The sequence below is a fragment of the Lepidochelys olivacea genome (genome assembly GCF_965140295.1).
Source record: "Lepidochelys olivacea isolate rLepOli2 genome assembly, chromosome: 11".
Lineage (NCBI taxonomy): Eukaryota > Metazoa > Chordata > Testudines > Cheloniidae > Lepidochelys > Lepidochelys olivacea.
In genome coordinates this window covers 36,543,693-36,570,595 of record NC_140421.1, presented here as the reverse complement: position 1 = coordinate 36,570,595, position 26,903 = coordinate 36,543,693, and the positions used below count along the sequence as shown (strand labels likewise).

Below are 26,903 nucleotides of genomic sequence, written 5' to 3'. Positions count from 1 at the left end.
CTGCCCTTTGTGATGCAATGCATCCCTAGATACAAACAAATTAATTATCAAAGACAAATTTTACCTTTGTTAACATACCTTTGGATATGTTAACAAGCCCATTTTGATCCTTATCAAATACTGAATTTCTATGTTTGAGAAAGTATGTAATCACTCAGGTTACAATAAACATATCAGAGTTAACTGTTAGGGTATATCTACACTGTAGCTGGAAGCATGCTTCCCAGCCCAGGTAAACAGATTCGTATTAGCTCTGCTTGAGCTAGCACACTGAAAAATGGCAGTATGGACACTGCAGCATCAGCATCTGAGCTGAGACCCAGAGGTCAGGTGGGCTTGGACCTGAGCGGCTAGTCTGAGCCACCACCAGTGCCACAACTATCATAATGCTATTTTTAGCCTGCAGGTTTGAGCGGTGCCAGATTGAGTCTGTGCAGCTGAAAGGAAAGAAGTGTATCCTGCTGCAGTGGAGACGTGCCCTGTAACACTATGTTCAAAAGTCAGGCTGCTCGACTGGAAGTTACAAAGAGAGAATGTTTTTTTCCTGAATAGCAAACTAAGAAAATTATCATGATTCAGTGGTGTCTACTTTGACTTTTGATATACAGACACCTTCCCTCCTACTTTTCATATAATATATAAAAGATACAAAAATACTTACATAATGTTTAAAGCATCATTATCTTGGTCAGCACACATAGGTATCTTTAAAATTTCACATTTACCAGTAACACCTTAAGTCATGCTTCAATTAGCAATACGATACAAGAGGAACAGCTCTTAGTTTAGGTTTTTAAATAGAAATGAAAAGTTGAAAGCAGTCTGGCCATGGGGGAAGGATTACAAAATGTAGCAACAGAGTCTATCAAGAGCTTTTAGATATGATTTATTTTTTGAACCTCACACACGCCTCACGGATTTATATAATTTTGCTTCACTTACATCCAGGCCCCTTTGAACTTTTAGCTTTTATTATTTATTTATTTATTTTTAAAATGCTAAACTGGGAGTGATAAACAGCTCTGAGTTTAACTTTTTAAAATAAACATCTGAAATTTCACAATTGGCCAGGATGCTGTTGAACAGCTGCTGAAATCAGGTTGAAAGGGACTGAGGAACCAAAGAGTAGAACAAGAGGGAGTAGAAAGATGGTGCAGACAGAGACCCTGTTTTTTTAAAATAAACAGCTTTTTCCAAATATCTGCAGAATAAATATTTAAAATAACTGAAACAATAGTTTCCTCATTTCTCATTTTTAACCCAACTTACTTACGTAAGAGTTGCATGGATACCAATAGGTAAATGAGATGATCTGTGATGAAAATGGTGATGTTATATCCAAATTGATACAATCAATTTCAATACAGCTATATCACAAACTAAAAAGGCCAAATGGCTAAAAAGAATTTAACTTTAGACCCTGAGGTCCAGTTTCTAGTTTCAGTGTGCACCATTGCAACTCTGCCACTATAACGAAAAGCAGAATTTGTATGTCATTCTTTATAGCCCCAATATACCATGGCATAACCATTCTGTCAGTTCAAAGAAAAGGGAGATCACAACTAAAAGCAAATTAGTAGATATTGACTACGGCTGGGCAAATACCATAAAAACAATAAATGAGAATTCTTGTGATAAAACCACTGCTATGCTTTGCTGCTATTCATAACCCATTTGATCTGCCTATTTGTGAACATTTGGGCAACCACTAGGCATGAATAGCAGTTCAAATACATACAAAAGCATTCACACTGGAAATACTCTAAAGGCTTCTTTAAAAAACTGTTTAATTCGCAAAATCCAACATGAATGTTCATGGCTAATTCTCTAACAGAGAAAGGGGCTCCTGTTTATCAAGTTTAGATAATCTAATTGGGAGCAGAAACAATATCTTGTGATTAATTGACTGATCACATAGTGTGGAATGACAAAATACCAATATTCTGTGACCAATCTGTGAACAATCCATAGGGTTGAATTATTTTACACAAAATATTTATTAAACAATTATAATGAATCATTATAAAATCACAGACTGTTGTAAGATAAGGTATTCACCACACAAATTTCACCACCCCTAAATTCAGTCAATGTCCACATTTACAGTGCGTTTTGTGCTGTTCCAGATTGACTACAGCATCATATTGCTTCGTGACATAATAAATAGCATGGTAATGTTAAGTGGGTGAGATGGAGGACAGAACAAAAGAGGACATCCCTTGATTCAAAGTCAATGATACCTTGCTGATTAGAATTTTCATTTTACTTGTGATTCAAAGATGAAAATATGTTCAGCTTCCTCACAACAGACAGTTTTATCACTTTCAGATTTTTCTTTTGCCAATTTTTAGGATGGGTGTCTTCATTGTATAAATTAAAAGGCTCCACGATGATCAAAATGGGTTAGATTTTGCTCTCAGCTCCCTCTCTGCAATCCCAGACTTTGATAAGGGTATGTGCGTAATCGAGTATAGAACTGGTTTCCAAATGTTTGATTGGCAGAATATCAGTTTTGTGTAAGCTGTTTTCCCAGATGATGGTAACATACTTTGATTGGGTAAATTAAATTTAAATGTTATGCTATATGGTGCTTCTGTTACTGCATGATATAGTCCATAATAATTAAATTGCCTATACAAGATTTAGAAAACAACAAATATTTCTGAAGATAAAAAATATAAACAAACAATTACACACAAGTGGATGGTTATTTGAATTTGCAAATTACCTTAATTAAAAACTAAAATATAATAGCATAAGAAAATTCCAAAACATCAAGCAGCTTTCTATTATCAATATAACATACTCCTGGGCTTATTAAAAAGGTTCCTTTTTATGTTTATGAGAAACAATATTCTACTCGGTCCCTCTTATACCTTAGTTAAACTAAATCCCAAAACTTTATCATCAAAGCTGGAAAACTTACATAGCATGCACTTCAAACATGTGTTAGAATATCATTAAAAAGTTCATAGATAAGTCAGGATCTGATTCATAAAGATACTGGGGGGGTGCCAATCTTGCCTGACATGCGTTGATGTGAGTCACATGACTCAGCAAAGAGCAGTTTGAATGTTTTTACTATATTGCAATGGATGGGCAAGAAACATAGCTGAGTAGCATGCAGGCCAGTCAATATCCATTAGAAAATATATTTATATAATTATATATATTTATAACTTGTTGAGGTAACCTGTGTAAAAGTGGTGATACGTTGCTCTGCCTGGTTAAAAAAGCACCAGAGCTGCATTCTTGATTGATCCAGCTTGATTTTACGCCTGTGAGAAGTAAGAATTGTAGGAAATGAAGTTCAAGATACCAAGTATCTCTGCTTTTCTGCTCTGGAAACTCTTATACATTTGACTGATTAAAGACTTCAAACATTTATTTTAAGTACATTCAGAGACATATAATGAAATGTAAGAGTGTAAAATAATAAATGCTTTTTAGACCTCTGAATCCTGATTAAAATAAAAAATACATTATAACATGATTACAATAGCTCTAGAAGATGCCTCCATCTGTATTAAGAATTTTTTAAAATATCAGATGAATATTTTTGATAAAATTATTATCCTGAAACCTACACTTTGGAGGGAAATCTAATGGATCACTATTTCTATGGCACCCATTGCCAGATTGTCTACAATCTGAGCCAATGTTCAACAAAGGAATGAAAAAATTCCTTTTGTATTCATTGGCTGCTGGATTGAGCCAGAGCACCAATATGTTATGTGATAGTAAGTTGGGGTCCAATTCTGGAAACCATCATTGATGTGAGTACTTCTTACTCATACTAGTAGGCCCATATATGTTAATTGCCATATTTGCATGGGAAAGCCATGCAATCTGTGGCTAAATAACAGAGTAAAAGAGGAAATTAAAGACAAAAAGACATCTTTTAAAAATTGGAGGGCAAATCCTACTGAGGAAAATAAAAAGTAGAGTAAACTCTGGCAAGTCAAGTGTAAAAGTATAATTTGGCAGGCCAACAACGAATTAGAAGCGAAACTAGTAACAGACATAAAAACTAACAGCAAAAACTTTTTAAGTACATCAGAAGCAGGAAGACTACCAAACAGTCAGTGGGGCCATTGGATGATCAAGGTGCTAAAGGAGTACTCAAAGAAGCTAAATGAATTCTTTGCATCAGTCTTCACTGCAGAGGATGGATGTAAGGGAGATTCCTAAGTCTGAGCCATTCTTTTTAGGTGACAAATCTGGGAAACTGTCCTAGATTGAGGTGTCAGTAGAGGAGGTGTTGGAACAAATTAATAAATTAAACAATAATAAGTAACCAGGACCAGATGATATTCACCCAAGAGTTCCGAAGGAATTCAAATGTGAAATTGCAGAACTACTAACTGTGGTATGTAACCTGTTGCTTAAATCAGCTTCTACACCAGATAACTAATGTGATGCCAATTTTTAAAAAAGGTTCCAGAGGTGATCCTGGCAACTACAGGCCAGTAAGCCTAACTTGAATACCAGGGAAATTGGTTGAAACCAAAGTAAAGAACAGGATTATCAGACACATAGATGAACATGATATGCTGGGGAAGAGTCAACACAGCTTTTGCAAAGAGAAATCATGCCTCTCTACTAATCTACTGAAATTTTCTGAGGAGGTCAACAAACACGTGGACAAGGGTGATCCAGTGGATATAGTATATTTGGACTTTCAGAAACCCTTTGACAAGGTCCCTCACCAAAAGCTCTTAAACAAAGTAAGCAGTCATTGGATAAGAGGGAAGGTCTTGAAAAGATGGCAAACACAGGATAGGAATAGATGGACAGTTTTCACAGTGGAGAAATGTAAATAGCGGGATCACCCACAGATCTGTACTAGGAGCAATGCTTATTAACATATTTATAAATTATCTGAAATTGGTAAACAGTGAAGTGGCAAAGTTTGCAGACGATAACAAATTACTCAAGATAGTTAGGTCCAAAGCAGCTGCAAAGAGTTACAAAGGAATCTGACAACACTGGGTGTCTGCCTGGGCAACAAAATGGCAGATGAAATTCAATGTTGATAAATGGAAAGTAATACATGTTGGAAAACATAATCCCAACTATAGATATAAGACAATGGGGTCTAATTTAGCTGTTCCCATGCAAGAAAGAGTTCTTGGAGTCATTGTAAACAGTTCTCTGAAAACATCTACTTAATGTGCACCAGCAGCCAAAAAAGCTAACAGAATTTTAGGAACCATTAGGAAAGGGATAGATAATAAAACAGAAAATATAATGCCACTGCATGAAATTCTGGTTGCCCCACCTAAAAAATGGCATATCAGCTCTCGGCCCTACACACAGGCGCACATACACATTGGCTGGCTATCTTGTGGTACATTAAACACACAGTAAGGCCTTTGGGGAAAATAACAGGCAGTTGGCCCAAAACAGGGAGTTCTAAGGGCTCTACATTCTTGGCTTCATGATGCATTACAATTTCTACATATAGTGTGGCTATGACCAGTAACTTAACTGTAAAACAGCAGGAGTGAAATCTTGGCCCCACTGAAATCAATGCGGAGTTTTCCGATCAACTTCAATGCAGCAGGATATTTTGTTGTGCAGAGTCATTTATGGGAAAATACAAAAAAAGGGTGGGGCGAGCTTGACATGAAAATAGAGGGAATGTATTGAACAAAGATGTCATTTTTAGTCACTTTTCTGACCACAAATTCATCTTAGCAGAAATGTCCTCATTCTTCCTATAATAGAGCTCACAGTAGAGCAGAATCATCCAGAGAGGAGCACGAACTAGATTTAATTGGATAATTCTTTTCTTTCCAAATTGACTGGCAGGGACTGCCACAGTATTAACAACAGTCCTCCCTCTGATGAGAACTGAAAGCGTCGTTTCTCTGACGTTACCATTCCTACCTGCATGGCAGCATGACATGTGCCACTGAGAAAGTCTCTGAACAATTATATTTGCAACACTATGTCCTTTGCAAAATATCATAAAAAGGTCTGATATATACCTCAGAACCACATTAATCTAATGAACCATTAACAGTTTTGAAATTTACAATCAGGGTTGATTTCTAGGCTAGCATTTTGACACCTGGAAACTGACTTTATCTGACAGGAAACTGAAGCTTACTACTAAGTAGGAAAATGCTAGTGGGAAACTTGTGTCCCATTGTAAACAAAATAGAAACATTTAACAATATTTCAGCATATCAAGTGAACCACATCAGAGTAATAAAAATATTTACAGAACTATTCCCTAGATTAATTTTTTATAACCTATAACCTTAAAATTGCAGTCTATTCTAATTACAAGTTCCAAATTACTTTCAGCAACGTGTCTGCAGAGTGTAAAAGCATTAATCCTTTCTATTAAAATCTCAAGCATGTAGCAGATTTTAGTACCTGAGTTACTGAGAGAAATTCATATCTAATGTCAGTGGGCCCAACTCTATTGATTGTAACAGAGTTGTACCCATTTACACGGGTAAGAATTCTGTTAATTGTTTTCAAAGATTAGTGTTGTTCCCCCAGAAATGTAAGAGAAGAGGTTTATGAAACATCCTAGTTATATCCAAATGGATACTTACTGCCCTCTAAATATAACGCCATAGAAAACAACACAAACCCTGAAGAATGAGGACGAAAGGAAAATACTGGCAAAACATAATTGTTAAGAATAATTTACACATCTATAATGCCTTTCATCTGAGGATCTGAAGGTGCTTGGCAATCATTAGTAAATAATACCTTACAATACTCCTGTGAAATAGGAAGCATTATACCCATCCTACAGATGGAAAAACTGGAGAGAGTCTGAATGACCTGCCCAGGGATATAGAGTGACTCAATGAAAGAGCTGGGAATAGAACCTAGAACCCGTGCTTACCAACTGTTCCATGATTTGATCCCTAGAGAATGATCCCTCCAGCAATTATATCAAAATTAAGTGTTACTGTACCCAGGATAAAAAGAAAAGGAGTACTTGTGGCACCTTAGAGACTAACAAATTTATTTGAGCACAAGCTTTCGTGAGCTACAGATCACTTCATCGGATGCATTCTGCTACTCTGTACCCAGGATAGAAAGACAAGGTGAGTGAGGTAATATCTCTTATTGGTTCAACTTCTGCTGGTGAAAGAGACAAGCTTTCAAGCTACCCAGAGCTCTTCTGAAGAAGTTGGTCCAATAAAAGATATTACCTCATTCACCTTGTCTCACAAAAGTTTAACACCACTTTAAGATAAGGACAGAGAACTTCATTATCCCTAGGAAATGGAGTTAACCATCAGAACCTGTAGTTCACTAACCTTCCAGAAGTAGTAATATCAATGACTGAGAATAACTATCTTGAAGGAGAGCTAATACAAAGGACATTTCTGCAGAGGCTTACAGTTTGCTAAAGACCAGGTTAAGGAAACACCTAGATGCTGGAGATTTTAAATGAGGAAAATTACCTACTAAATAATTCATGAACACAGAGCAATCTTCTGCCTTACAGGATGAAGCTGAAATGCCTAACACTTTTAGTCTGAGAGGAGAAATACAGTTTAATAAGACTTATAAACCTGAGAAGAATAAAGAGAGGAGACCGTGTACAATTTAAGTGATTAATGAATCCACCAGGGAAACTTTTTACTACTGCATCTTGCCAAGAACCTCTATTACTTTACAATGTAGAAGAAAATCTTATGAGTGGATGCCTTTCTTAGTTTAACCAAAACTCATTAGACGTGATTAAAGGGAACACATGACTTCCGAAGGATCAACAAATGGTCTAGATGAAAAGACAAAAAGACATTGTGCTGATGTTAATGTAATACTTGTGGATGTATTTAAAGGTTATTAATGGGCTTAGATGAAGCTGTCTATAGGAGCTGTCAATGGAGACAAGCCCATGAAAAGGATGTTAGGATGCTTTGCCCTGTCTTATCTTGTGTACAGCCCTTGTTATTAAGGGCTTGATCCTGCAAGGTGCTGAGCACTCTGTTCCCAATCCAGCAAATCACTTAAACAAGTGCTTTAACTTTGTGCTTAAAGATGAGTTGGAGGTGCTCAGTGCCTGGCAGCCTCAAGCCCTAGAGGAATAAAGGAAAAGCATATATAGATCTAATCCCAGACAGGATTTCCCAAGGGAAGATAGATGTTAATGCCTGTTTATTTAAGTTTAATTCATATTGTAGGAAAAGATCCAGAAAGGAAGATTAAAAAGAGAGAATCTGGTGGGAGCATGAGGGATCTTCAGAGTCCTGTACTTGGGAATCCATCCTGAGGACAAAGGACAGACTAGGAAAGCAAAAGTGGATGCCTGAGATACGTCTAAACAAGTGCTTTCAGCAAGAAGCATAAACAGTGCAAGGCAAAAGGAAAGCCCCTCCATTAATATGTGGACCCCAATCTGGTATTTACACAAAATTATTTGGATTTGGGTGGGAGCTCAGAATAAGAAGTGGAGAGAGAGAGATGGGGGTTTATAAATGTACTATTAAGTACATGGTCCTGGTCTTAGTAGGACAAGTCACCATCTCAGAGTATTGATGTTCACAGAATTTTCTTTATCATCATTCATACAATAGTATCTAACACCTAATGCATCAAAGACAATTATAGTCAACACACAAATATGTTATAATACAATGGTAGTATGTTGATGTCCAATTTAATTCCTCATATGGAAAGTTCTATGTGTTTTACACAAATTAATAAATTTAGCTTGACAACACCACTGTAATTTATATAATTATTACTCCTACTTTACAGATGAAGACAGAGACAGACAGATTAAGTGACTTCTTCAGGATAACACAGAAAGTTTGCAAAGAACAAAAGCCATGTCTTCTGACTCAGTCATGAGTTTGAACCATACAATGATCCTTTCTCCCTAAAATTCTAATAGAGCATATGGATCGCATCTATAGTTTGTTAGGTGTAAGCTGAAGAGGATTTTGATAATCTTATTTCAGGGAAAATGTCTGGAAACATGGAAAAACAGATGGCTCAAGGAGCAGGATTATACCAAGAAACTACATGATTTAGGTAGAGGAGGAGAAAGAACCTGTGTCACTGCTATCATGTGACCATTACTGAGTCTCTCAGTGTTAGAAAGACTTTGATAAGCTTAGTAGTAAACTTGGCTGATCCTCTGGAAGCAGTGAAAGCTCTGAAATAGATCATCATGGAATGATGCACCAACCAGACCTCTTAGAAGGTTCTTGAGGGGGAATTTTTCTTTTTCTTCTTTAGTGCAGATTAGAATGGAATAGAATAGTTCAACAGATATATGTCCTATGTTTGTACTTAGGACATGTAGGACGCTTAGAGGGATAATAATAAACCTTACAATGTTCGAGGTCTATATTAAACCACTTTTCCTGCTCTGCTCTATATTCAGCCACAATTTCAACAATAAAGTACAAACTAAGCACTCTTCTTAACAATTTTTAAACAAAAATATATTTGTAAAATGTGACAGTAAAGGAACTTCTCTAGAGAAACTGGAAAAAGTGGCTCCAGATTTGACACAGCCTGTGGGAAAAAGGAACTCAGGGTGAGCTATTAAATATTACACATACCCTCAGACTCAGGAATGAGAGGCTCATACATGGACACTTGTGACTTAAATTTTAATCTGTGGCAGGGAAAGTTATTGGATTCAAATGCCTCAACACTTGCACGATAAAGATGGGTGGCTGTGTGAAGCTGATTGATGTTGGGATAAAAAGCTTCCAGACTTTGTTACCTCTAGGTCACTGGTTTAGATCTAGCCCTAACTGGTGATTGTTACCATCTGATGGCACTTCAGTGGTGTTCATGAAATGGGTCGATGGTCATAGTACAGAATCCAAGTGCTATATTCTGAAAAAAGCCACAGTCATCATTGGCACTCTTTTTGACAGTCTCAAAGAGGTCAATGATTGAACAGGAATGGAGATTGTTATTCCTATAAGTAGACCCTCCAGAATCCAGTTGAAATACTGAGGCACTGGTAGGGCAAGTGTGGGGAAATTTGCATAACTGTTGCATGTTCTATACTGGTTCTATGCATAAATCGAGGACTTCAATTTTGTGGGCTAGAAAATTGCCACCTTTTGCAATTATTGAATTGTCTTGATAAAATTAAAATGAAAAATAGAAATTAATCTTAATTTTCAAAAAGTGTCCAAAGTGTCTTTATTGTCACAATAAATAGAATAGTCTACATCTTTCACATTTGAAACTTGCAACCTTCCATCAAGTTTCTTATATACTATTACAAGGTTGTATATGGTACTATAAAGGAATCAAACTTAGATAAATCAATGCTAAAATGGAATATAAAATCACAACTCATCTTGATAAATATAAAAATAGTCCTACCTCTTTGCTTTCCTCTAGATCTGACTCGCTGCTAAACTCTTCTGTATTTAAATTTTCAAAATCTGATTCCCCAACAGCAATTGGTACTGTCACAGTGAGGCTTGGATTGTTTATGAATGACATATAATCACTTTCATCGACGACATATTTTTCCACGCTGCTGCCTACGCCACTGGTAGTTCCATTCCCATCTTTAAGATAGTTAAGGTCTTTACCTATTTCTATGACAGTATGGTTGGAAATGCAGCTGTCTTTTTTGTTGTTTAGATCTTCAAGAGGCTTGATTTCATCTAAAGCTTTCTGCTTTCTAACAAAGGCTTTTTGGATGAATTCACGTGCTTTTCTTTTCACATAATCTATTCCCTTCTGAATCCTTGCCACTGCAATTTGGAGATTGTTCATTTCATTATCATCATCTGTAGCCGCAAGGTTGTCTGAACTAAATGAGCTCAGCAGTAAAGCCAGAAAGAGATTGAGCACCTAAAAGACAGTAAGGAGAAAACACAGTTGGATGTCTTATTATTTAAGTGATGACAGTAATTACTTTATGGCATGTTTAATTACAGAACTTTTACTTCACGATTAGCAGTAATATCAAACTACCAAAAGGCCATTATTTCTAGTGTAGAGAGGCTGAGAGAGGGGTGGCAGTAGACCCACCCTCTGCCCTGAAGGGGAGCTATATAGGACTCACAGAGGCTACTCCATCCATTAGGAGGCAGTTCTGCAGTCATTCTGCAACATGGGGATGGGATAATTTCTTCCTCCCCTCCTCCACCATACATCTACCCAGCTTCTTAGGCTGAATACTTTGCAAACTGTTGACCTTTACTATTTAAGTAAATATGACAATCAGAAAAATAATATTCAGTAAATGCTTCAGAAATAAATACTGATACAGCGTAATGTATTGTGTTGAGAGTTCTGAGCCTAAAGAGTTATCCCTGAGCCTGTGTGTTCTGAGTGCTCAGAGCCTGAGTCATTTGTGATAATTACTTACATGCCCTAATGGTCTAGCCAATCCACAAACAAGTGTCTAACCAGGTGACCCCACGGCAGGTATATAGGATCCTAATGAAAGTAGCAACTCCAGTCTGCTCAGTGTCACTACCTTGTTGGGGATGCTCCCTGCTACCTGATGTAATGACAGACTGCTCCAGCTCGTGCTCCTGCTCAAGCTACAGCCAGTCACCCAGCTGTCCTGACATACACGTACACTAAACATACCGTACAGACGGAGTATTCCTAGTATAGGCTGCTATATATAAATCAATAAGAAATGTGTGAAACAGTGTTCACAAAGCCATCAATTCACATTCCATGTTGAATTATGATATTAACATGTCTTATTTTGATTAAAATAGTAGATGAATTTGGATAGTTTAAATTTTAAAAAGTTGGCCCTTAACTCCCGTTAGTTCACCTCAGTTAAAATTGAAAGCATATTTTATCACATAAGGTATCATTTGTTGCAAAATAAATAAGGTACATACCACTAGGTTTCCAATCACCATGACCATCATGAAAACAATAAGGCACATGGCTTGCCCCGCAACCTCCATACAATCCCACATAGTCTCTATCCATTCTCCACATAGTACTCGGAATACAATCAAGAAAGAGTGGAAGAAGTCATGCATGTGCCAGCGTGGAAGTTCACAGTCATTGGAGATCTTGCAGACACATTCCTTGTAGCTTTTACCAAACAGCTGCATGCCAACCACAGCGAAAATGAAGACAATGATGGCCAGCACCAATGTCAAATTTCCCAAAGCCCCCACTGAATTACCAATAATCTTTATCAGCATATTCAGTGTTGGCCAAGATTTTGCCAACTTGAAAACTCGAAGCTGAAAAACAAGAGCAAAGGAGCGTTGTTTTCATGCTGCTAATCATAATGAAATTATCAGTGCATTTCAGATTTTCAGTTACCAAAATCCCATAGCTGTAAAATGTCTCATTTAATTGTTACAACCTTTAGTCACCACGTTTATGTTTTCATAGATGCTGGCCATGAAGGCTTAGCAGGTTTCTACAGTAAGGCATGTACAGACTGAAGTCCTAATTCAAGTCCCTAACAGCCAAAAAAATGTAGCAGGCTTCAGTTACACCCAAATGCCACAGAACATCAGACTGTGCCATTTTGTGTAACTACATAAAAAAAGAACCACTCTGTTGGGATCAGTAGCACTATAATGAACATGCTCACCGTGTCCACTGATTTTCTCAAGGATATGGCTTCCCTAGACAATGTGCAGATGACTAGTTGCTAACAAGCTACATAGAACCAAAAAGACAATGGGCCAAATTCATCCCTGGGATAAATCACTGAAATCAGTGGAATTATCTCAGGGATGACTTGGGCCCTATGTCCTTTAAAAAATTCATAATATAAAAATATATTCTGCTTTCAGTTCAAGAAAGAGAATACTCACTAACAGCATATATATATAGGAAGGGGATTTGTCATCTGGGGAGAAGCACCCAGATGTTACAAGACAGCAGTGGGCAAACTTTTTGGCCCAAGGGTCACATCAGAGTTGCGAAACTATATGGAGGGCCGGGTAAGGAAGGCTGTGCCTCCCCAAACAGCCTGGCCCCTGCCCCCATCTGCCCCCTGACTGCCCCCCTCAGAACCCCCAACCCATCCAACCCCCCCTCCCCGCTCCTTGTCCACTAACTTCCCCCTTCCAGGACCCCTGCCCCTAACCACCTCCCCCGGTACCCCACCTGCTCCCTGACTGCCCCGACCCCTATGCACACCCCTGCCCCCTGACAAGCGCCCCTCCCCAGACTCCCACGCCTATCCAACCCCCCCATTCCCTGACCGCCCCCCCATCCAACCCCCGGGATCCCCTGCCCCTTATCCAACCCCCCACCCCGCGCCTCCTTACCATGCTGCTCAGAGTGGCTGGAGACAGCTGCGCCGCCCAGAGCGCTGGCGGCATGGCAATATGAGGTGAGGCTGCGGGAGAGGGGGACAACAGGGGAGGGGCCGGGGGCTAGCCTCCCCGGCCGGGAGCTCAGGGGCTGAGCAGGACGGTACCGCGGGCCAGATGTGGCCCATAGGCCATAGTTTTCCCACCTGTTATAAGAGGAGTGTTGGTAAAATTTTCAAAAGCACCCAAGTGACTTAGGATCCTAAATCTCACTTTCAAAAGTGATTTAGACACTTAAGATCTAAATTTCATAGCAAATCAATGGGACTAGGGCTCGTAAGTGCCTAAATCACTTTTGAAAATGGGACTTAGGCACTTTTGAAAATTTTACCCTGTATCATTAAATCCAGCTGAGAGAAAGATTTTGTCTCCTTTATTTCCCCAAGTTCACTTCCTCCTGTAACAGAGATCATCCTGGCGGAAGAGTACTAGATGCAATTGCTGTTAGAATGCATCACTGCTGCTCCTGCAGTTGTTTTTCAGTGATGGTTAGGTCTGGCTGGACCTCACAAGTTTGGAAGGTTTCCTTCAAAGAAGGATGATAGTTACAATGTTTATTCCAACTGCATGAAATTCCTTTTTGGTTTCAACCAGGCCTGCAACCAACGGTGTATTTTGGTATTTTCTCTTTTGGCTGAAATGCAGAGGAGCAAATGCATACAAATTTAAAAAACACTTGTTTGGTTTTTTTAAATCAAACCTCAGAGAAGTTCTGGTTGGGATTATTTCAGGAATTGGGCTAATGGTATTTGTTATTTCATTTGAATTGGTTCATACATTTCTAGTGGGACCAAAAATAGTATTGCCAACCTGAAGCATTCAGAAATTATTAATCTGCTTAAAAAACATGAGATTGGCTTTACAATAATTGGATTTTTTAAAAAATGATGGATTGTTTTTATTTGTTTTCTGCTTTCTGAGCTGTTAGGATACATTCAGTTAATATTTTCAAGCTTTTCTCCACAACATTGAGAGCCAGAAACTTACTTTTACTTATTTAAATAAAAGCTAAAATTCTTCCATTATCACTTGATTCCATGAGCTGGAGTTTCAAGAAAAACATTAAATTCTATGAGATTTGTGATATAATCATGAGAGTTGGCAGCAATGCACAAGTTAAATACTGACCAACTCAGCTTCTTTGAGCTAAATTTATTGAACCTTCTTAAGAAGATTCATAGTATCCCCGATTTCACTGGTAATAATGGCAGCATGCAAATATTCATCATGAAAGATGCTATACACAAGGAAGGATGTTCATTACATTATATTTCCTACCTGACAACATTCTAACTAAAGTTGCCAAAGTAATTTACTTTGGCGACCTATTTACAGAGCAAGATCTGAGCTCCCCAAATTCTCTCATTGAGGGTGATCAGCACCTAATGGGATCAGCTCAAAGACAATCACTGTTAGTCTGTTTTTTTCCAGGAATGATTTTGTTCAAGAGACACCGTAAGGTAGGTTAAGCCCCAGATGTATAATGTATTAATTTTAGAATAAAATGGTTTTGCAAAACTTAATAGCCCAAAGCCCTAAGTCCCTATTCCTTCTTTACTGCCATTGAATACAATTAGTTTTACCTAAGTAAAAAAGTCAGGATTTGGCTCAGTATTAATATAAATATTTTCATGATTAAAAAAAAAAGTTAAAACCAGTTTTTGATGGGACTGAAGCATTTTCCTGAAGTGTTTGCAATCCAAACAGTATAGCATTGTGTTATTGTACGAAGATCAATATGGATATGAAACTAAGTAGAAACAAAAATTAAACTAACCAGACTATTTTCACTGGTGAAGTGAATGAGAAATTTCTTACTCCATCATTTTGTTTCTGTTAGCTGCGTCTCTCCTCATTTATCACTAATGGATAATACCTCCCTCCTGTGGAATATGGAGGCAGTTCAATGTTGTTGTTGGAGGCTATTTAACTGAGGCCACCAGAAGAGTTCTTCTAAATAGAACTCTAGCAACTGATTATTAGCATTAAGACACAACTTGATAGACTATATAAAGAACATTAAGGTAATTATACATCCAACTCTTGATTCAGAGGCAAATTTCAATTGCAATAAATTGTATTCCAGTAATTTACCAGACTACCAAGGTGGGCTGAATGAGGAGAGACGCTACTAGCAGAGCAAGGGTAAGCAGAGTTTTAATTATTATTAGAGCAGAATAACAGGCAGACGTAGAAGTTTCCCCCATACAGAGCAAGATCTTTGTAATTTAAGGAATTATTTGGGAACCAACCCAACAATACCTTCCTAGTACCAATGGAAACGTGTTTCACAAATCTTCCTCAGATGAGGCTCATACACTTTTCCCCACAATGCCACTAGAGATTGTGTAGAGGGAACTTTGAATCCTACTCCATAATTAGTGCCCAGATGCCTTACATGCCAACTGGTGCTAAAGATGGAAACAAAATTATGAAAGAACTATTTCCCAGGCATTGTGGAAAGAAGAACTTACCCTGAACAGAAAGATTTCTGTAGCTAAAAGAATAACCTTTTCCTCACAACAACAGCAATGTGGTTCTTATATGGATCAGTGGTTCTCAAACTGTGGGTCGGGACGCCAAAGTTGGTCCCAACGCCATTTTAACGGGGTAGTCAGGGCTGGCTTAGACTTGCTGGGGCTTGGGGTGGAAGCTGAAGTCTGAGCCCCACCGCCTGGGGCCAAAGCTGAAGCCCGAGGGGTTCAGCCCTGGACAGCAGGGCTCAGGTTACAAGCCCCCTGCCTGGGGCTGAAGCCCTTGGGTGGTGGTGGAGATTGGGTGGGCTCAGGCTTTGATTCCCTCCTCCTGGGGTCATGTAGTAATTTTGGTTGTCAGAAGGTGGTCACGGTGCAATGAAGTCTGAGATGGACCTGTCCTGCATGAATTTATCTAATTCTTTTGTGAACCCTGTTAATAGTCTTGGCCTTCACAATATCCTCTGGCAAAGAGTACCACAGATTGACTATGTGTTGTGTTAAGAAATACTTCCTTTTGTTCGTTTTAAACCTGTTGCCTATTAATTTTTAAACCCTAATTTCATTTGGTGACCCCTAGTTCTTGTGTTATGAGGAGTAAATAACACTTCCTTATTTACGTTTTCCACACCAGTCATGATTTTATAGACCTCTATCATATCCCCGCTTAGTCATCTCTTTTCCAAGCTGAAAAGTTCCTATCTTATTAATCTCTCCTCATATGGAAGCTGTTCCGTACCATTACTTTTCTGTACCTTTTCCAATTCCAATATATCTTTTTTGAGATGGGGCAACCAGATCTGCATGCAATATTCAAGATGTGGGCATACCATGGATTTATATAGAGGAAATGTGATATTTTCTGTCTTATTATCTGTCCCTTTCTTAATGATTCCCAACATTGTTAGCTTTTTTGACTACTGCTGCACATTGATAGATGTTTTCAGAGAAATAGCCACAAAGACTCCAAGATCTTTCTTGAGTGATAACAGCTAATTTAGACCCCCATCATTTTTATCTGTATAGTTGGGATTGTGTTATCCAATGTGCATTATTTTGCATTTATCAACATTGAATTTCATCTGCCATTTTGGTACCCAGTCACCCAGTTTTGTGAGGTCCCTTTGTAACTCTTCACAGTCTGCTTTAGACGTAACTATCTTGAGTAGTTTTGTATCCTCTGCAAATTTTGCTACCTCACTGTTTACCCCTTTTTCCAGATCATTTATGAATATGTTGAACAGTACTGGTCCTAGTACAGACTCCTGGGGGACACCACTATTTACCTCTCTCCATTCTGAAAATTTACCATTTATTTCTACCTTTTGTTTCCTATCTTTTAAACAGTTACCAATCCATGAGAGAACCTTCCCTCTTATCCAATGACCGCTTACTTTGCTTAGGCGCCTTTGGTGAGGGACCTTGTCAAAGGCTTTCTAAAAGTCCAAGTACACTATATTCACTGAATCACCCTTGTCCACATGCTTGTTTATCCCCTCAAAGAATTCAAGTAGATTGGTAAGGCATGATTTCCCTTTATAAAAACCATGTTGACTCTTCCCCAACAAATCATGTTCATCTATGTGTCTGATAATTCTGTTCTTCACTATAGTTTCAACCAATTTGCCTGGTACTGAAGTTAGACTTACCAGCTTGTAATTTCTGGGATCACCTCTGGAGCCTTTTTAAAAATTGGCGTCACATTAGCTATCCACCAGTCATCTGGTATAGAAGCTGATTTAAATGATAGGTTACATACCACAGTTAGTTCTGCAATTTCACATTTGAATTCCTTTGGAATCTTGGGTGAATATCATGTGGTCCTGGTTACTTACTACTGTTTAATTTATCAATTTGTTCCAAAACCTCCTCTACTGACACCTCAATCTGAGACAGTTTTCCAGATTTGTCACCTAAAAAGAATGGCTCAGATGTAGGAATCTCCCTCACAGCTTCTGCAAAGAATTCATTTAGCTTCTCTGTAATGGCCTTATCTCCCTTGAATGCTCCTTTAGAATCTCGATCATCCAGTGGCCCCACCAGTTGTTTAGCAGTGTTCCTACTTGTGATGTACTTAAAAATTCTTTTGCTGTTACTTTTTGAGTCTTTGGCTAGCTGTACTTCACATTCTTTTTTGGCCTTCCTAATTATACTTTTACACTTCACTTGCCAGAATTTATGCTCATTTCTATTTTCCTCAATAGGATTTAACTTCCACTTTTTAAATGACGTCTTTTTGCCCCTCACTGCTTCTTTTACTTTGTTGGTTAGCAACTGTGGCACTTTTTTGGTCCTCTTCCTATGATTTTTTAATTTGGGGTATACATTTAAATTGAGCCTCTATTATGGTGTCTTTAAAATGTTATCATGCAGCTTGCTGGGATTTCATTTTGGCACTATACCTTTTAATTTCTGTTTAACTAACTTCCTCATTTTTGTGTCGTTCCCCCTTTTTGAATTAAATGCTACAGATTTTAGGTGACAAATCTGGAAAACTGTCTGAGATTGAGGTGTCAGTAGAGGAGGTTTTGGAACAAATGGGCTGCTTTGGTGTCCCTCCTCCCCCGCCATAAGTATGTTAAATTGTATTATGTTATGGTCACTATTGCCAAGAGGTTCAGCTATATTCCCCTATTGGACCAGATCCTGTGCTCTACTTAGGACTAAATCAAGTATTGGCTCTCCTCTTGTCGGTTCCAGGACTAGCTGCTCCAAGAAATGGTCATTTAAGGTGTCAAGAAACTTATCTCTGCATCCTGTCATGAGGTGACATGTACCCAGTCAATACGGGAATCGTTGAAATCCCCCATTATTATTGAGCTTTTTATTTTTATAGCCTTTCTAATGTCCCTGAGCATTTCACAGTCACTATCATCATCCTGGTCAGGTGGTTGGTAGTATATCCCTACTGCTATATTTTTATTATTCAAGCAAGGAATTGCTATCCATAGAGATTCTATGGTACAGTTTGACTCATTTAAGCTTTTTATTTCATTGGACCCTATACTTTCTTTCACATGTAGTTACACTCCCCCACCAGTACAACCTATTCTGTCCTTCCAATATATTTTGTACTCTGGTATTACTGTGTCCCATTGATTATCCTCATTCCACCAAGCTTCTGTGATGCCATTATATCAATATCCTCATTTAATATGAGGCACTCAAGTTCACACATCTTAGTATGATGGGGGAGGAACACTTGCACACTAGCTGGACAGCACTGAGCTCCAGAACATTGATGTGTAGGGTGGCTTACTTTGGAGACCCCTTCCCTTGGACCTTTAAGTGGTTGAGATGTGCTCCTCACCCATAAATTGAAAAGTCCATTAGAAGTGTCATTGTTGGTAGAGGCCAGGAAAAAAGGTAGTCCACTGCATACCTGGGTTGGAGCCCTACACAACTCTAATGAGGAGAGGATTTCTCAAGGGATTATGGCCACTCAATCTGTGCTGTACCTGTTTGGCAGACACAATAATCTCAACAACCCTTGAAAGGACTGCAAATGAAGTCTGGTATGTTATGTGACATATGTGCATGCAAACATGTGCCCCAAGAGTCTGCAGCAGTCCTGCTGGTGTGCTGGGATAACTCTAGGGTTGGCATAAAGTTGATCTCAGTCTGTGACCTTTCACAGACGTGGGGTCTAACTGTGCCCTGATAAATGCTAAGCTCTGAGTTGGGATCAGCATTGTTTTTTCTCTATTAATCCTGAATGCCAGTATGGCAAAGAGGTCTTGTGTCCTTTAAAGTGAGTCGGTCACTTGCTGGGTAAATTTCCCCCCTACAATATGTCTAAGTAGAGATACACACAGATTCCTTGTCTTATCTACAGATGGCCACTAGAGCTAGAACTTTGGTGAACATTCCTGGTTCCATGAAGATGCTGAAGGAACCGTAGGTACTTCCTGCGAGCTGGTTGTATTGAGATGTGAGGCCTCTTGAAAGTTGAGAGCCATGAATCAGTCCATAGGATCCAAGGGGAGAGTACAGAGGCAAGTGTAACCATATGGAATTTGAAGTAATAGATGAAGGTGTTGAGGCAATGAAGACCGACGATAGGTCTCCAACCCCCTTTCTTCTTTGGGATTAGGAAGTAGTGAGAATAAAATCCCCTGCCCCTGTATTCTGGGAGTACTTCCTCTACCACTCCCAGTTGAATGAGGGAATCCACATCTTGCCTCAACAGTCTTTTGTGAGAAGAATCCCTGAAGAGGGATGGGGAGGGTGGAAAAGGGATTGGAACAGCTTGAAACTGGACATGATACACCTTTCTGATGATCTCAAGGACCCACTGGTCTGAGGCTATCTGAAAAAAACGTTACCTACCTCTTGTAACTGTTGTTCTTCAAGATGTGTTGCTCATGTCCATTCCAAGTAGGAACGTGCGTGCTGCATGCACAGTCGTTGGAAGATTTTTCCCCTAGCAATACCCGTTCGATCGGCTGTGGAACCCCCTGAAGTTGTGCCTTTATGGCAGTGTATATAGGTCCCTATCAACCCGCTGCCTCTTCAGTTCCTTCTTGCCAGATATTCTGACAGAGGGGAGGTGGGTGGATCTTGAAATAGACATAAGCAACATATCTCAAAGAACAACAGTTACAAGAGCTAGGTAACTGTTTTTTCTTCTTCAAGTGCTTGCTCATGTCAATTCCAAATAGGTGACTCCCAAGCCTTACTCAGGAGGCAGGGTCGGAGTTCATGGAATCGCTGATTGTAGCACCGCTCTGCCAAATGCTGCATCGTCTCTGGCCTGCTGTGTAATGGCGTAGTGCGACGTAAAAGTGTGGATCGACAACCACGTCACTGCCCTGCAGATGGCTTGAATAGGACCTTGTGCCAGGAACGTTGCTGAGGATCCCTGTGCCCTTGTGGAGTGTGCCATGAGCGTAGAGGCAGGAATCTTTGCCAAGCTGTAACGCGCATGAATACAGGACGTGATCCAAGAAGAGATCCTTTGGGACAAGACTGGAAGCCCCTTCATCTGCTCCTCAACTGCAATGAAGAGTTGCATTGATTTCCAGAATGACTTCATTCTTTCAATGTAGAAGGCTAATGATCGTCTGACATCCAGGGAGTGAAGCATTCATCCCCTGTTGCTAGTGTGAAGCTTAGGAAAGAACATAGGGCGAAAAATTGTCCTGGTTCACGTGGAATTGCGAAACTACATTTGGGAGAAAGGCAGGACGTGGTCGCAACTGCACCTTGTCCTTATAGAATACTGTGTATGGAGGCTCCGAAGTTAAGGCCATAAGCTCAGAGATCCTCCTGGCTGAAGTTATAGCCACCAAGAACACTACTTTCCAGGAAAGGTATAGGAGGGAGCACGTTGCTAAGGGCTCGAAAGGAGGTCACATCAGTCTAGAGTAGGGGTGGGCAAACTATGGCCCGCGGGCCACGTCTAGCCTCTCAGACTTTTTAATCCAGCCCTCTAGCTCCATTGCCCCTCTCTGCTTGCCCAGCGCTCCCACCAGAGAGGGAGGTCTGGGGCTTGCCCCACTCTGGCGCTCCAGCCGAGGAGCAGGGTCAGGGGCTAGCCCCACTCCACCTGCCCAGCGCTCTGGCTGGGGAGCGGGGTTGGGGGCTTTCCCCGCTCTGCCCACCCAGCGCTTCCGCTGGGGAGCAGGGTCAGGGGACTTGCCCTGCTCTGGCGCTCCAGCTGGGGAGCAGGGTTGAGGGCTTGATGAGGTGGGTGGGCCTAGCGCAGTGTGTCTTTTCTGATTTAAAAAAACACATTGCCATCGCAGCTCTTTTGAAAATGGGCCCTTCAGGGACGCTGCAGGAATGATGTTATTTCATCTCTGCATGAAGTATGTAGCGTAGTACATTGAAAAGTTTTTGCTAACATAAAATTTGTGTTCAGACAGGAGTAAAATTGTGTGGTAAAATCAACAAACAGCTCAGTAATGTAATTTTCTAGCAGTGCATTGTTCAACAGAATTATTTTAATAATGTTGATGTTTAAAGAAACTTATGCTGTCACTATTTGAACATGAATTGTTAATTTTTTGATCATTCATGGCTTGCCATACAATTTGCATACCTGATGTGGCCCTCAGGCCAAAAAGTTTGCCCACCACTGGTTTAGAGAGCACCAGGTTGAGATCCCATCGGGGAATTGACTGTCTTCCTTGAGGGTACAATGCCTTTGAGGAAGTGGCCCACCATGGGGTTTGCAAAAACAGAGTGACCAATTGAACTGGGTTGGAAGGCTGAGATAGTGGCCATGTGCACCTTTACTGACCATACTGACAGACCTTGCTGTTTTAAACGCAGCGAACAGTCCAGGATAAAGGGAATTCATGACTGTAAGGGTGGTATGTCATTTTGTAATGCCCAAATGAAGAATCTTTTCCACTTGGCCAGATACGTGGCCCTGGTGGATGGCTTTCCGCTGCCAAGGAGGACCTCTCTAACAAGGTCTGAGCATGTGAGCTCCAAAGGGCTTAGCTACAGAGTTTCCATGCCACGAGTTAGAGAGACTGCAGATTGGGATGCTGGAGGTGGTCATGGTCCTGTGTGATCAAATCCGGGAACAGGGGCAGGGTTATTGGCATGTCCACTGACAGTCTAGAAGCGTGGTGAACCAGTGCTGGCGTGGCCCTGCTGGTGCTATTAATATAATTGATGCTCCCTCCCTCCCTTCTGACCTTCAGCAGGACCTTGTATACAAGCAGGAAGGGCAGGAATGTGTATAAAACAGAGGTGGGCAAACTACGGCCCATGGGCCACATCCAGCCCGTGGGACCCTTGTACTCGGCCCCTGAGCCCCCGGCCCGGGAGGCTCGCCCCTGGCCCCTCCCCCGCTGTTCCCCTTCCCTTGCAGCCCCAGCTCACTGCACCGCCAACGCAATGCTCCAGGCGGCGCAGCGGGCTGCAAGCTCCTGGGGCAGTGCAGCTGCTGAGCCCGGCCTGACCCTGTGCTCTGTGCTGCACGGTAAGGGGGCAGGGAGCAGGGTGGGTTGGATAGAGGGCAGGTGAGTTTGGGGGGTAGTCGGGGGGGTAGATAGGGGTCAGGGCAGTCAGGGGGCGGGGAACAGGGGGGTTGAATGGGGGCAGGGGTCCTGGGGGGGCAGTCAGGAAGCGGGGGGATTGGATGGGGTGGCAGGGGGGCAGAGATTCCAGGGGCAGTCAGGGGACAGGGAGAAGGGGTGGTTGGATAGGACAGGGGTCCCCGGGGGGCAGTAAGGAAGGAAAGGGGGGGTTGGATGGGTTGGCAGGGGGGTAGCCAGAGGCAGGGGTTCTGGGGGCGGTCAGGGGACAGAGAGAAGGGGTGGTTGGATGGGGCAGGGGTCCTGGGGGGGCCATCAGGGAATGGGGGGGTTGGATGGGGCAGGAGTCCTGGCAGGGGGAGCTGTCAGGGAGCGAGAAGCAAGGGTGTGGGGGCCGGGCCACGCCCCCCTCCCTTAACCGGCCCTCCATATAATTTTCGAAACCCGATGCGGCCCTCAGGCCAAAAAGTTTGCCTGCCCCTGGTATAGTAAATGGCCCTTCCAAGGGAGGAGTATAGCTTCTGCAAGTGAGCCCGGGCTGTGATTCAGGAAGGAGCAAAACTGGTGACACTTCCTGTTATATTTTGTTGCAAACAAATCTATTTAGGGAAACCTCCACTGTTGAAAGATGTTGATCACAACATCCGGACGGAGGGACCACTCGTGATTTTGAAATGACCTGCTGAAATGATTGGCCAATTCGTTCTGGGAGCCTGGAAGGTACAATTCCTCTAGATGTATTGAATGGGCTATGCAGAAATCCCACAGCTTGAGGGCTTCCCACCACAGGGGAGAGTCGCGAGCACCGCACTGTCTGTTTATATAGAGCATCACTGTCATGTTGTTGGTCAACACCTATACCGGAGTGGCCAACCTGAGCCTGAGAAGGAGCCAGAATTTACCAATGTACATTGCCAAAGAGCCACAGTAATACATCAGCAGCCCCCATCAGCTCCCCCACCTCCAACTCCAGGACCTTCTGCCCGCCAGCAGCCCTGCCAATCAGCACTTCCCCCTCCCTCCCCGTACCTCCTGCCCGCTGCGATCAGCTGTTTCACAGTGTACAGGAGGCTCTGGAATGGAGGGGGGAGGAGCAAGAGTGCAGCAGGCTCAGGGAGGGGGCACGAAGCGGTGGGGGCCTTGGGGTAAGGGTGGAGTGGGGGCGGTGCCTGGGGTTGAGCAGTGGAAAGTTGGCAGCTGTAGCTCCAGCCCCGGAGTCGGTGCCTATACAAGGAGCCACATATTAACTTCTGAAGAGCCACATGTGGCTCCGGAGCCACAGGTTGGCCACCCCAACCTATACACATCTGCCCTCCAGATGGGCCTGGAACGTCTGACAAGCAAAGTGGACTGCTCTTAGCTCCCAGACGTTGATGTGCAGCGAAAGTTATGCCTGGGACCAGAGGCCCTGAGTCCTCCTGAGTGCACTCTGAGTGCACCTCTGCCCTGAGCACACCCCGATCCCACTGCTGACACATCCATGACTAGAGACATTGAGCGTTGGGGCCTGGAGAAAGGCACTGCTGTGTACACCGCTTGTGGGTTGAGCTACCACAGGAGGGACTCGATAACTGGAGGAGGAAGTGTAACTAACTTGTCTAGGCGGTCTCGGGATGGCCTGTACTCTGAGGCCAGCCAGGCCTGCAGAGGCCGAAGCCGAAGTCTTGCATGCTGTACTACATATGTACAAGTGGCCATGTGACCGAGCAGCTTTACGCAACCTTGGGCCGTAGTAGTAGGGTATTGCCTTAGGTCCTCTGTGATGGTGCCCATACTCAGAAAACGGGACTCCAGAAGGAAGGCTGGCTTGACCTGAGTCTAAGAGAGCTCCAATTAATTCTATTTTCTGCGTAGGGGTTAGAGCTGATTTAGGCACATTCAGTATTAGTCCGAGCTCTTTGAAAGTCTGTTGTATGAGGTTCATATGATGTTCCACCCGGGCTTTGGTACAGCCCTTGACAAGCCAGTCATCTACGTATGGGAAAACTTGTACTTGGGAAGGCAGCAACAATGGACATGCTTTGGTGAACACCCGAGCAGCCGCTGATAGCCCAAAGGGGAGAACTGTGAACCGATAATGAGAGTTGTTGACCACGGAGCAGAGGAACCACCTGTGGGATGGCATAATCGACACATGGAAGTATGCATCCTTCAAGTCGAAGGCGGTGTACTAGTCCCCCAGATCCAGGGTGGGAATAATGAAAGCCAGAGAGATCATGCGGAACTTCAGCTTTTTCATGAATTTGTTGAGGTTCTGCAGGTCCACAACTGCTCATAACCCACCTTTGGCTTTTGGGATTAGGAAATATCGGGAATAGAAACCCTTGTTCCAGGACTCCTGAGGGACCACCTCTACCACTCTGGTTTCTAGGAGCACTTGCACTTCCTGTATGAGAAGTTGGTTGTGAGAAGGGTCCCTGAAGAGGAACGGGAAAGGGGGGTGGGAGGAAGGAAGGGAACAGAATTGGAGAGAATATCCCAATTCTACTGTGTGCAAGACCCACTGGTCTGAGGTGATCTGGGCCCAGGCCTGGTAAAAATGGGGTAGACGATTCAAAAACGGGGAGAAGGATCCGGGATTGTGACTGGTGTGTCGCCCCTGGGTGCACCTTCAAAAGTTTTGTTTGGGAACTGAAGACTGTCTCACCGAGCTCTGGCCCTGGTTGGAAGATGGCTGTGGAGGCGTTTACCTATTACTCCTACCGCGCTTCCTACTACAATCTTGTCTGAACTGAGAGGGTAGAAGCATGGCGGGAGCTGAGGCTTAAAATGCTTTCTTTGTGGGGCTGGCATATGGAGCCCCAGGGATTTTAATATTGCTCTTGAGTCTTTGAGACTGTGAAGCCTGGAGTCCATTTGCTCTGCAAACAGACCCAACCCATCGACGGGCAAGTCCTGAATCGTTTGTTGGACCTCATGTGGAAGGTCCAAAACTTGCAGCCACGATCTCCTTTGCATGGCTATAGCGGTGGACATCATTAGGGTCACCGAGTCTGCTGAGTCTAATGCAGCTTGCAAGGAGGTCCTTGCAATAGCCTTGCCCTCCTCGAGAATGGCTCCAAAGTCAGAGCGAGTCAGCTGGGAGTAACTCCTTAAACTTGGACAAAGTGTTCCCAGAGTTAAAATTACAGCGGCTGAGGACTGCTTGTTGACTGGCAATCCGAAGATGTAGCCCCCCGGTGGACCTTATGGCCGAAGAGGTCCAGCTTTTTTGCCTCGTTAAATTTGGATGTAGGACCCTGTTGCCCAGGTCTTTCTTTTGTGTTTGCCACTGCCACAACCAGCGGGCCTGGCTGAGGGTGCGTGAATAGGTATTTGTACCCCTTGGACGGTACAAAGTACTTCCTTTCCACCCCTTGGCCGAGGTGGGAGTTTGCCATAGGTGGGAGTTTGTGATATTCTGGATGATCTTGTTCAAGGGTAAGGCCACCCTTAAAGGACCCCTGAGCGTCAGGATGTCCACCATGGGATCCACTTCTTTTGACATCTCCTCCGCCTGGAGGCCCAGATTTTGTGCTAACCTTCTGAGTAGCTCTTGGTGGGCTCTATTGTCCATAGCCAGAAATGTGGCAGATGAACCCGCTACTGCCTCGTCCGGGGAGGAAGAGGATGATGCCCTTAGTAGCACCGGGTGCTCCCGAACCTCTAACTTGTGGAGGTCTTCCCATGCTGATACTTCCAGCACGGTGCCCTGGGCTGACCCTCTGTGATTAGGCACGGAAGTCTGTTCATTAAATTGGAAAGTCTATCCTGTAACAGAAATTGATATGCAGAGAGAGGTGTCTGAAAATTTGACACCCTCATCTGAGGGGGTCCACCCACAGAAATCTAAGTCCTTCATGTCTTTTCTTCTGAGGGGTAGATTGGTCTAGCCTTACAGCTTTGCAAGGCTGGTGTTAGGGGGTAGGAAGCAGGGCAATTGCCTGGGGCCCCATGTCACAGGGGCCTGGCACTGGGGGGCTTGGGCTTCAGCCCTTGGCATCGGGGCTTTGGCTTTAGAAACATTGCAGAAATCCAGTGTATGAACAGGTGAGACAGGGTGGGGGTCCACTCCTTAGTTCCTGCCCTGGGCCCCAGTGTGTCTAACACCTTCCCTGCTGCTTTGACCTCTCAAGGGATGTACTACAAGTATACTGGGAGGGTATTAATGGAAATATTCA

At 42.3% G+C, this 26,903-nt stretch overlaps 1 protein-coding gene across 3 annotated transcripts in view; it reads right to left on the bottom strand.

Annotated features, from left to right (window-relative positions):
- LOC311528676 (sodium channel protein type 2 subunit alpha) overlaps window positions 1–26,903 on the bottom strand; it is a 100,561-nt gene that overhangs the window by 39,063 nt on the left and 34,595 nt on the right. For all 3 annotated transcript variants that reach the window (XM_084643981.1, XM_084643979.1, XM_084643980.1), the window contains 2 exons: window positions 11,832–12,188; window positions 10,339–10,818 (listed from right to left, as the gene is read on the bottom strand). In XM_084643981.1, the coding sequence (XP_084500107.1) occupies window positions 10,339–10,818; window positions 11,832–12,188 (837 nt within the window). The remainder of the gene's footprint in view (window positions 1–10,338; window positions 10,819–11,831; window positions 12,189–26,903) is intronic.